Here is a 12,945-nt window from a genome sequence, read left to right as displayed (position 1 = left end):
CAAACTTTTAAAAATTCTGTATTTCGAAGGGGATTACAACAAAATATCAAGTGTGCTATATTTTTGGAAAGGTAATTTTAATTCTAATTTTTAAAAATATAGAGGGTGTCATAAATAAAAAATAATTTTTTCTGTTGATAACTCTTAAATTATTAATTAAAAAAAAAATATACTTAAACCATTAAATTCTACGTAAAAAGGTGCTTTGGAAATGTTTTCATAGAAATTCAAAATTTTCCATAATAAAAAAGTTACAGCGATTTGTTAAAAATACATATTTTTGAAAAACACCCCGTAACTCCGAGACGGTAACAGATATTGATGTGCGGTTTTCACCATCATGTTTTTGATGAAAATTGAGCTCCAGACACCGATATTAGTTTTCGTCTATCTCCTATAAAAAAGGGTGTTTCCATTTAAAAGCGTCGAATTTGTCCCACCCTGTACATACACATCATGTACAGGATGCTCCAATGATTGATTCAATCTTGTTTAATGGTTTGGCTTGATCTGCTGTATATTTTGATGAAATATTTATAGGTATTTCGAAAGAATAGATTGATTGCGTACCTTGGTCCTAAATCTTCTTCTTACTGTATCTGCTGGGAGACCGTACATTTCCACCTCAACATATGTCCCGACTCTCTTGTCCGTTAAAAACTGTCCCGATATAACTTGAATTTTGACAGTCCCTGCTATAATGCCATCTATTGTAGATTCGGCAAAAGGATAGAATCTGGTGTCGGTTCTTCTCATAAATTCGGGCTAGAAATAATATCACATTAAAACAGAAGAATATGATTTGTTAAATAAATGTGATTTGTAATGTGAAAAAACATAAGAAAAACGTTTTAAATAAAAATATGTGATAAAACTGTTTCTTGTTTTGTTTTTAATATATATACTACCGCTTCTCATTTAGGAAAATCTGTAGTTGAAAGTGTAATTTATCTAAGTCTTTTTAGGGTTCCGTACCCAAAGGGTAAAAACGGGAACCCTATTACTAAGACTTCGCTGTCCGTCCGTCCGTCTGTCACAAAGGTTTATCTTATGATCCGTTATAGCTAGACAGTTGAAATTTTTACAAATGATGTATCTATGTTGCCGCTATAAGAACAAATACTAAAAACAGAATTAAATAAATGTTTATCAATAAAAAAGTACTTTCACTAAACATTATCTTTTAAGTAAGAATTTTACATAGAATCTTTCAAGTCTTCGGTGGCCACGTCTTTAAAGCGTTAGGACTTTACGCTGCTATGACGTTGGATCCGTAGTAAAGCAGGTTCGAATCCTAGTCAAGGCGACTTTTTTTTAATCGTTTTTAATTTCTACATATTTTTACATATTTATTTTTACTTTTTACATATTTATTATTGATTAATACAATTTTTAGTAATGTGTTTCTTAATTTTTTTTAAATTACTTATACACGCATTCAAAATTTCAACTAAATCGGAAAAAAGTATTATTATATTATAATAATAGTGTCTAATGTTGTATAGATAATGAATGGTACGGAACACTTCGTGCGCGAGTCCGACTCGCACTTGACCAATTTTTTTATTGTTTTTCTGTCAACTGAAATACTTAAGCGTTCTGAATCCTATTTTCTAAGATCAAATCGATATTATAAAATCTTACCTTTAATATATAACCAGACCGAAAATTGTACTCAAATATTCCCAAATTCAGTTGCATCGCTAAGTCTAGCGTTTGAAAATTGAGTGCCACTAGCTGACAGCCGGCGTTCCAGTACACTTGGGGCATGAAATTCGACGAGTCAAAACGGGTACCCACCGGGTACACCCTACTTAGCTGGTACTTGTTATAGTTCACGAACTGAATTGGGTATTCTTTGAGTAGGGCCGTAGCTCTTTTCTCGTCGAAAGAGGACATTTCGTAGCACCGATTTTTTTCTACAAATGAAAATATTGTGTTATAAAGGTATATATGGGTGACTCCATTCTAAACTGTTATTTTTGTGTTCTGTACTGTTTGCTTTTACTGATTGAACACTATAGTCGTATTGTTAAGAAGTGTGGCGACATCTTTCGGGGAAACTTAACACATCGTCGGTGAAATGATTGGTGAAATGTGATAAACTGCTAACTCCATTATTCCTAATTTTACAGAAGAGCAAAAAAACGGTACAAAAAATATGTAAATATGTAGGAAGTATTTTCATGTGTTAATATGATAAAGAGATAAGAATTTTATTTCCTGGGCAACAATAAAACTCAATATTTCGTGTTACACACGGTAAACTTGTTAGTGTATCGTGGTGTTACATCATTTTTTCAGACATAATAGGGAGATAGCAGATATTCGTCTTGCAGAATTAAGAAATAAAAATATACTTCTGGAGATAGTAATCTTTATTGTTTGAAATTTTGAAAATGGAATTGAATATTGCCCAAAGAGATAATCAATAATTAAACTTAAAAAATATGATATTCATAACCATATATTTATAATATCGTCGGCCTAGAAGCAAAACATACAAGTCCAAAAACGAATACATTTTTAATGCATTTTTAAAGAACTGAAGTAGCAGCATTTTGGACTTGAATGAATATGAAAATAATTTAAAAATTAAGCTTATAATTTCTTAGAAGATATAGTAGGATCCTTCCATGCTTATCCTAATTTTTATACAGCGGTAGTAGACCGAGCTTATGCGTGATTTTCACAGTGCGTGATTCTCACAGTGCGTGATTTTATTAAATTTTTATTATTTTTCTCCATATTTTTTTAATTTTTATAAAAATTATGTATCATTTACGTGGAAAAACGTTGAAAAAAATAAAACTGATTAGGTATTACGGAACTTCTTGTACAAGTAAGTAATGGTTATTTAAACTATTTATAGCACGCCGATGAATTGCTCGTATATGGAGAATTTCGTTTTTCCCCTTACCTACGGGATACCCCGTATTTACAGAACGGATCGACGCAGGATCGGACTAGCCATATTAAATACATAATATTTTCTCTTTACCGTTTTTTTCAAATAAATCCGAAACAACCGAGTTATTTCACTTTTAAAATTTCCAATTTTTTGCTATAATTTTGAGAATCATTGGATTTTGTTTCTTGTAAATTTAATCTACTACCTATGTTGCCATATTACAAACACAGTATGTTTTTAAACTAAAAATTAGAAAAATTTCCAACTTTTTTTTTAAAAATTCCAAATTTTCAAAAAAAAAATGCGAAAAGAACCTCATAATCGTGTTTCTTGGGTCGAAATATACTACCCCTAAAAATATTTGCACTTATTTAAGACTCACCCTGTATATAATAGGGAAAAATTGATGAAAACGTAAGGCGAAAAAAATACTTAAAAAACACACGGGTCCCTCCTTACATTGCCACCCGGGCCCCTTTGGCCTAGTGCGACCCTGGATCAACGTACTCTACTAAAGAAACATACGAGTAAGAATCAGTGTGTTTGCTTTAGCGTGATCGTAACGGAAATTACGGAGATAGCAGCATTTCGGTGGCTATTTCAGATCACTGGGAGTTAGCAGATATTATGGAGTTAAAATAGCAAATTTTCTTTAATGGGGAAAAATGTATTTGCTTTCCCTACTTATAGAGTATTTTTTTAAATATGTATAAAAAAACTTATTAACGTAAAAAATGGAGTTAGCAGGTTATCACGTTTCACTGACGACATTATCTTTATAAATTATAGCCTATTTGTTATTTATTTATTGATTTTATGCAGCATACTGTAACTAGTTTTATTCTGAATCACTAAATCTAAGTTGGCGACTGCTTGTTGTGTTGGGGGTGGAGACTATTTGTAACAGATCCGGTTTGAAACAGACCCTCCTTGAATCGAACCATTATCAAGTAGCTTTTGAACAGACCCTGTTTAAAACAGTGTGCTTAGTTAGAAGTTAATTTTATGTATCTTTATCTATAGTTGCATATCAGTTTTTAAAATTCATATTCAAATTGGGCGCGTGAACGATAGTTCCTGACAAGGATAGTAAAAGAGTAGCCCTACAGCGCGTGCAACAAAGTAACAAGATAATAGTTTATAAGTGATATGTTTAGAACCGTTTTTTTAGTTATTTACTTATCTAAGTAAGTATACTGGGTGCGTCACAAAAACTGGTTCGCCTCTATAACTCTTTTATTTTCTCAGATAAATAAACAAGATTTTGTATGTTAGTAAATAGTATATGACATAAATTAGGATTGATTGACGTATTCAAATCTTTTCGGTCACTTCCTGTTTCACCGGAAATTACAACTTTTGTTTTTTAAACGACACCCTCGGTATTTTTTTACTTTATTCAACAGAATATCACATTCTGAATAGAATGACGTATCATATGTCAACTTTTAACATTATCGCTTAAAAAATCGTATTTTAAATTTCAATCTAGAGTGTCATGGTTGTGTTAAAAATACTAATTTTTAATCAAGGAGCCTTGGAAAAATATATTTGATCGTCTAATGTTTTTAATCTATTCTCCTGGCCGGCTAAAAGATGCCCAAATCGTATTTTTAATTATATCTAAATTTTTTCAAATGGAACGAGTGTGGCTCATTAGCATATTTGGAAAAATATTTTTTTTTACGAATAATTTGGTACCACAGACTTGGTATTTCGAGTCAAATTGTCGTTATGAACCGCATGTTATAATTTCAAATAAACCATATGTGAAAATGTGTCATTTTATTTATGAGTGTCATTTTCTATCGAGCAAACAAAATAGCGAGAGTGCCATGTAAAAATCAAAAGTTATAGCCATTTCCGGTGAAACAGGGAGTGACCGAAAACAATTGATTACGTTAATTAGTCCTAATTTATATCATATACTAACATACCAAATCTCTTTTTTCTATATAAGAAAATAAAAAAGTTCTAGGGGTGAGCCACTTTTGAGACGCACCCGGTATATGATCCAGGGTCATAGAATTTAAATACTTTTGATAAAAATGCAACAGTTTGAATAGAATCACTGATTTAGATTTTGGAGATAATACTTTTGGCATTTTCGAAACTGTTGAAATGGACAGGTTGAACGTAGTTTACTAGAGCAGATATCTCTGCACCGGCCTCAGTCTCTGATGCTGGTGGTTTATCGCTTGCACACCCTTCGACACTTTCGGCATGTTGTCCGTCGCCCTCCATCGCCTCTGCCTCTTCATCGGTACTCGATTCCTCATCCTCAGTTCCAGTGGAATCCTTCGAGCCCTGTAACAATAAAATCTGTATTTATCGATAATAAATGACCAATCGATACCATTCAAATTTTAACATAAACGAAAAGAACACCGAATAGGAGGGGTATCAAAGGAAAGGGATAGCACTTTTTCCCGAAAAAATGTCTATACCTATGTGGCGGATTCATCTCTCCAAGAAATCCTATATGGGTATTTTGCCACTGCAAGAAAATCTACAAAATAAAATAGTTATTTTTTGTAAACACTTCTGCGTTGATCCCAAACGGAAACTACTTGTCAGAAGTTAGGTTTACAGATATACAAATTTGCCTAATGGACAAAAAAATGCTTAACGTTTCGGAAAGTTTCTCTTTCCGTCGTCGGAAGCAAAAAAAATACAAAGAATAAAGAAAAAACTATTTAAAATATTTAAATTCAACTATTTGAGAACACTATTTTTTTAAAACAGATTCTTCTACAAAAACCGTTGACGTTCTGTTAAAATGACATTATATCCCCCCAAGTTAAACTTCAAAATTAACAATTACTACCTGATAACGATTACTTAATAAGGTAAAACCAAAAAGCCCCAACTTTCTGTATGATTATTTTTAATTTATTACGTATGTTATGTTTTTTTAAAATCAAAAGTCCAATAAAGAACATAAAGATTATTTAAGAAAGGGAGATTTTCACAAATCTAAGATTTGTCAGCATTCATGGGACACAGGGCACAGAATAAATTTTAATAACGCCAAAATTATAATGAAAGAAGCGATAGCATCTAAAAGAAAAATAAAAGAGGCTTTTTTTAATATAATCTAATAAAAATAAATGTATTGCTCATGCATCATGTTAGTAATGTATGGCAATCGCTTCTTTGATTTAAAAAAAAAAAAAAACATAACATAAATAAACATAGCATACGTAAAAATTAAAAATAATCATACAGAAAGTATGGGGCTTTTTGGTTTTACCTTATTAAGTAATTATTGTAAGGTAGTAATTCTTAATTTTGAAGTTTAACTTGATATAATGTCATTTTAACAGAACGTCAACGGTTTTTGTTTTAATTCTTTATTCTTTGTATTTTTTTTGCTTCCGACGACGGAAAGAGATAAACTTTCCGAAACGTTAAGCATTTTTTTGTTCGTTAGGCAAATTTGTATATCTGTAAACCTAACTTCTGACAAGTAGTTTCCGTTTGGGATTAACGCAGAAGTGTTTACAAAAAATAACTATTTAATTTTGTAGATTTTCTTGCAGTGGCGAAATACCCATATAGGATTTTTGGAGACATTTTTCCGATTTAGAACGTGTCATTCCGCGATAAAACGTAGGTCCCGTGTACTTGTGAAAAACAACTCATGGCACACATCACAAGTACACACGAGAGGCTCGCGATATATGCGCGATCTCTGTAGAGTGTGGAAGAGTGAAGTATGGAAGAAAACCGCATGGTTGCACATCAATCACTTTGCTCACCAGGCACATAAGAGATTTCCAGCATTTTATCGGTATACTGCCAGTATAATTCATCTCGCATGGAAATTTTCCCATCGATCCGCTTCTGACAGTACTCTTCCCCAAACGGAACATCCATGGTGACGGCAATCGTTAAATCTTAAATTATTAATAATTCAATAATATAAAATTACGAATTATGTTAAATGAAAAACGGGCATTTTCTTCTAGGGGACTCTGTTCTCTATTGATAATTTTTTAATCAATATCTAGCTAAATTATTTAACTTTTTAGTTTCTCTTTCTAAATTAAAAATGAAAGTTTGCATCTGTCAATTATTATACGAGGGAAACAGAATGTTGTTATTTTGGTCAAAGTTTCGAACATCCTATGGAATATGTTAAAAATTGGAAAATCATTTTATCATCTAGGTGTATCTTTTCTTGATAATTAATTTTTTAGTTCATGTCAATAGCTTTATTTTTTTTGGAGATATTTGCTTTTAAAGAAGACACAACATTTTTTCGTAACTTTAACATTAAAACCGTGACTTTGCTTTTGGTCCCAGTCAACTATGAAATAGTGTTTATGATTTATGTAATGTCACTGTTATTGAAACATCATATTATTATTATTTGTTGGCTGTTGGGCAGTCACTCTAGCAGAGATGGTTTTAAGTCCAGAAGGTGTATCCGTTATAGTTGCTTTAATTGAAGATGATAGGGATTAAAATTATGTCGCAAATTTAGGTGTGTACGAAGTACAATGCAATCGCTTCTTCGAGACCAGTTCATATGCTAGACGTCCATCGAGACGATCGACTTATTGGAAGTTTCTCGCTTGAAGAAACTGCCGTTTGTCATATTTTCAAATTTATAATAAATTGCCCCTAAGCAGCGTACATTAACATTAAACGAAGAAAATCTTATCTCAAGAAGGCCTGCTTCGGAACCACAACTTACTAGGTCTGTTAATTAGGACCAAAAGCAAAGGCATGATTTTAATGTACAAAAGAATGCTAGTGTCTTCTTCTAAGCGAATATCTCCAACAAAAATAAAGTTGTTGGGATCCGCATCAATGGAGGTGCTTCTGGACCTTCCGCCTCTTCACTTAGTGATCCAGGCGAGGCGGAGGCAAGAATGAGACTCTATCGACAACAAAGTGTCTTGTCTCTGGGAAATGGGACACAAACAGGACACTCAAATATGAGAGATTCTATTGGGGGACCTCTACTCCAATTTAGATCGGACCAAATAACCCCTCTTTATCACTACCACAAACCATTCGAGGTGAACAAAATGGATCGAGGAATGTGGACATATATAACATTCCTTCAGGATGGACTAACCTGGTACACAGGCGGGTCAAAGACCGCTGAAGGAACAGGAGCTGGAGTATTTGGGGAAATACCAAGGGTAAGTTGATCCTTTTCCTTGGGTAAACACTCAACCGTATTCCAGACAGAAATCTTCGCCATTCTACAATGTGCGAGAGAAAACAATAGAAGGGCTCGTTCAGGTAAGCTCATCAATATATGCTCAGACAGTCAGGCGGCACTTGGGGCGCTTATGAGCCCAAAGGTATCGTCTAGACACGTCTGGGAATGCCTAGGTGAACTGGGAGCTCTGGCTGGAAGGAACAGAATTAAATTATTCTGGGTGCCGGGCCACAGCGGCATCCAAGGCAACGAAAAGGCCGATTAGCTAGCTAGGCAAGGATCATCGGCATCCTATCTTGGTCCAGAGCCAGTACTGGGAATACCCAAATGTATGGCCCGTGGTGCATTAAAACTCTGGATCAGGGAAAAGCAGAATGTCCACTGGAGAAACGGACAGGGGCTCAGACAAAGCAAGGCTTTTATCCAAGGGCCTAGCTCTAAAACCGCAAAAGAACTGCTAATGCTTAGCAGGAATAAAGTGCGGATTACAACAGGCCTCTTCACATGACACATGGCTGTCAAGTGTTACCTGAACAAGCTCAACCTGTATCAAGGAAGTCTTTGCTGCAGACTCTGCGATAAAGATCCTGAAACAGCGGAGCACATAATATGTCATTGCGAGGCTCTGGATCGCAAGTGACACTTTTTATTTGGGAAAACTAGGCTAGAACCGGAGGAACTATGCTCCCATCCTATCAAGGACCTGCATAAGTTAGTGCAGGGCACAGGGATAGGAGAATGGGTGCAGATATAGAAAGGGGACAAACACAATAGGCCTTACAGGTCGCAGTGTTTCCGGCAGAGGACGGCCCCTTGTGAAAAAAAGGGATGTACCTAGATGATGAAATTAATTTAAATTCTTGCTGTCTTAACATATTACAGGGCGTTTCAAACTTTCACCAAAATATGAACATTTTGTTTTCCCTCGTATAATTGACAGATGAGAACTTTCATTTTTAATTTAAAAATAGACCCTAAAAATCAAACAATTTAGCTCCAAATTGCTTAAAAAATCATCAAAATCGGCCTACTAGAACAAAATATATCAAACTTTAAAATACCTACATCGACATTTTAACGTGCCCGTTTTTCGTGCCGGTGAGTTTAGATATCAATCATTAAATAAACTTTAATGTAACGAAAACCAGAAAGCCTTCCGGATTTGCACCGTGTCATTTTGAGTTGAGTACTCAAGGTTTTGCGCACTTTATATTAGTACACTTTCGAGATATGTTCTTCCGTGTTTATTTTATACGCGGGTAATATTATTGTTGGTTGCCTCCGTATTTGTCCTGGATGAAGCTCACACTCACAATTTTGAACGATTTTGGATCTAGAACACAAACTGATGCTTTATGTGTTCTTTTTTCTCTCCATCTTCAAGTTATCCATCCCATAACTTGGTTTACACCGCACTAATTTTTGCCAATATTTGATAAACACGTGTATGCAGTTAAATAACCTGTAATAGAGAGCCAATCTGGATAATATGCCGATTATTTCTTTTTGACACCGGCACCGGTAAGATATTTTCTTATCTACAGGGGTAAATCCATAAACGCAAAAAATACAGGAGGTGCCTTTTATAAGGATTTTTCACAATAATATTTTTTACTGTTTTCCGGAAGATTCTTTCAAAAGTTATTTGCTTTATTTTATTATAGGGTGAACCAAAATCACACTACCATCGACTTTTTTAGAAAATAATTCACACTAAAGAGTTGAAATTTCGTATGTGGTTTTCACTTATCAAATCGCGTGTTTAGGAGGAATTAATAATTTGTTATTTTAATTCATAAAAAAGTTAGGCGATAAAATGTCTTTTTTATATTGTCAATCACGTCACAAAAATTTATACCTTTGTGACGTTTGAATAGTATATTGTTTTATTAGGAGTAAAAATGACACTTTTTGCGAGACGACGTCAGCGATGGCTATGAAATGAAGATCGGTTTCACTTTATATGTAAAATTACATGAGGAATGTCATCGATGTTCATTTCCAAGCCAACTGGACTCGTTTTTTTCGATCATATGGTAATATCATAGGCGAGGCACATAAAGTCATTTTTACTTCGAGTAGATTATACAGGGTGAGTCTTAAATAAGTGCAAATATTTTCAGGGCTGGTAGATCTCGATAAAAAAAACATATTTTCTTTTTACCATTTTTCAGATAAGTCCAAAATAACCGAGTTATTTAAGTTTGAAAATTTTTGGGATTTTTTCTGTATTTGCATTCTTTTTAATGCCGTAACCATAGAGTAAAGCCGTAACTATGGTAATATTAGAGATTAAGAAATTATACCGTGGGAAAATTTGCGGTGGACAGGCAGTTCTAAAAAGTTTTCAAAAAATATACAGGGAAATTTAAAAGAAAATGCACGATTTTCAACATCTTTTTTTTGCGAAAAAAACCTCATAGACGTATATCTGGGGTTGAAATATACCACCCCTTAAAATATTTGCACTTATTTAAGACTCACCCTGTATATAGTATTTTTTTTCAAACTCCACAAATAATTTTTCAAACAACTTCAAACGTTATATAAAAAGATTTAAAGTAATACCTTGTAAGTAATATTGTATATCGAGAAACTATGGTTACGCTCGTTGAATTGACACTTTATGTCAGTTTAATAACATATTTTCGTTATTTTATGCTTAGACGTAAAAGTGCTTCACTTTTATGTCTAGGCGTTAGATGGACTTTTCTTTAGGCGTTAGAGACTCTCAATCGCGTCAAAATTATTTATGATATGAAAAATGCGTAATTCACGACAGTTAAACAAGTTTTTTACGTACATTTAGGATAACTCTTACCTGTCTAGCTTGTAGTGATGGTGCATGTTGTGGAGCTTCTCCATTGCCAGGTTGTTCGGAGTTCTGAGTATTCACAGGTTGCGCTGAGGCGGTTTTCTTATGGTGGTGATGGTGTTTTTTCTTATTTTTTATGATTATTTTCCGTCTCAAGAGTGATGGTGGTGGTAATGGCGATCCTGGTGATATATACAGAATTAATAAAAATAATAACTAATAAATTTACTTAATAACAATAATCATTTCGATCATAGAAGTGTCGACGAGACATACGACGTTTTAAAAGTTTTTAGTTTAAGCTGTTTCTCCTTTTATTCTTATTGTTTAGTGAGTTGTAGTGTAGTGATAACTTTATATAAGCGAATTTAAGTTGTTTAAGAGCATTTTCAGGCTCCAGAAGAGAGCTGTTCGATATTCACTGGGACTAAAAAGCAGAACTCATTGCCAGGACTTTTTTAAAAAATTAAAAATATTAACTCTTCCTTATTTATATTTGAATCCGTTTGCCTAATACGTAAGCATGTATCAGCTTCTCAAGAAAGGCCATCTCACACTTATCCACTCAGGAACGCGGAGCAAGATCTTTATCTACCTACCCCATGCTCAGAGTTAGTTAAAAGTTCAATATTATACAACTCGAAAAAAATGCACAATCACCTGCCATTTGAAATTAAATCCATAACATAATTTTCTTCATTTCGCAAAGCATTTAAATCTCATTTACTAGATAAGACTTTCTACACCGTAAATGACATATTTTGATAATCGAATTTGATCTTGTAAACACTGGTCTAATGTTTGCTATTACTATATTTACTAATGACATCAAGGTAAATTTATCTAGAGGTTATTGATATTTAGTATAAACTTACTAAATATTTTTGAATCTTATTTTTATTTTTTTGTTCTTAGACATTGTAAACATTTATAAATGTTAATTTTAAACAATAAGACTGACCATGTTATTTGTATAATGTTTTGTATTCTCTTTTGTATGTTTGTTTGTTTATTTTGTTTGTTTGTGTACTTTGTTTACTTTGTTTGTTTACTTAGTTTGTTTACTTTACCTTTGTCTACAAGAAGTCTTTTGTAAGAAAGATGCTTTTTTTCTCAAAATATTAATAATTAAAAAGTTTTTCCTCTTGTAAAGATAATCCGGTGATATATACTGATTTTACCTGCTTCCAATTTATGGCTCTCCAGAGGCGCATCCAAAAGCATATCGCCGAATATCTCCCTGCAATAGTTCGCTATTTTTGCCTGCAACCTAGGGTTGCAGTGGTTCTCAAACGACAGTACCACGGGATAGTCGGATGTTTTAAAAGCGCTTTCAGCAATGGCCTCTAGTACTTCTTTGGCTGATATTTCAGGAACGAAAGTATAACCGTGAACGATGATTGGTTCGTCTGTCCTGCCTTTCCAAAAATCCAGTTCCACACACCTGGAATCAAAATATATGAAATTAAATTTTAAATAAGATTTATAAAAAAATAATAAAATATTCCCTCAAATACATAAAATGGAAAAAAGTGTCAAGTCTCGTAATGCATCAGTTCTTCAAGATGATTTTTTTTTCTAAAATCAAGTCAGAAGTCAGATATTTTAGTTAGTCCGAGTGAAAGTATCTATTCAACAACTTTGTTATAATTTATTATGTATGTAGTCAGTTACCTATCAACATTTCATAGTGACCACATAAATATTAGACATCTTTATTTCTACAGGGTGTCCCAGAAATAAGTGCAAGTATTTTAAGGGGTGGTAGATCTCGATAAAAGAAACATATTTTCTCTTTATCGTTTTTCAAATAAGTCCAAAATAACGGAGTTATTTTACTTTGAAATTTCCAAAAAAAATGATTTTTTGCTAAAATTTTGAGAACCACTGGATCTTTTCTGGATTTTCTTTTTTGTAAATTTAATTTACTACCTATATTTTGTTGTCATATTATCAAGAAATTATTTTTTTAACTAAAAACTAAAAAAAATTCCAAAATTTTTTTCCAAAAATTCCGAATTTAATTTTTTTTTGCGAAAA

The 12,945-nt window shown here is 33.2% G+C and overlaps 1 protein-coding gene across 2 annotated transcripts in view; it reads right to left on the bottom strand.

The window, feature by feature from the left end:
* Nucleotides 1-12,945, bottom strand: part of LOC115878390 (1-phosphatidylinositol 4,5-bisphosphate phosphodiesterase classes I and II) — a 333,255-nt gene that overhangs the window by 26,804 nt on the left and 293,506 nt on the right. For both annotated transcript variants that reach the window (XM_030894884.1, XM_030894885.1), the window contains exons 7-11: nucleotides 12,087-12,349; nucleotides 10,912-11,087; nucleotides 5,008-5,218; nucleotides 1,645-1,919; nucleotides 571-765 (exon numbers count right to left, since the gene is read on the bottom strand). In XM_030894884.1, the coding sequence (XP_030750744.1) occupies nucleotides 571-765; nucleotides 1,645-1,919; nucleotides 5,008-5,218; nucleotides 10,912-11,087; nucleotides 12,087-12,349 (1,120 nt within the window). The remainder of the gene's footprint in view (nucleotides 1-570; nucleotides 766-1,644; nucleotides 1,920-5,007; nucleotides 5,219-10,911; nucleotides 11,088-12,086; nucleotides 12,350-12,945) is intronic.

This window comes from Sitophilus oryzae, unplaced genomic scaffold (assembly GCF_002938485.1).
Source record: "Sitophilus oryzae breed Bouriz unplaced genomic scaffold, Soryzae_2.0 scaffold_1508_pilon_pilon, whole genome shotgun sequence".
Taxonomy (NCBI): Eukaryota; Metazoa; Arthropoda; class Insecta; order Coleoptera; family Curculionidae; genus Sitophilus; species Sitophilus oryzae.
This window is presented reverse-complemented; position numbering and strand designations above follow the sequence as displayed.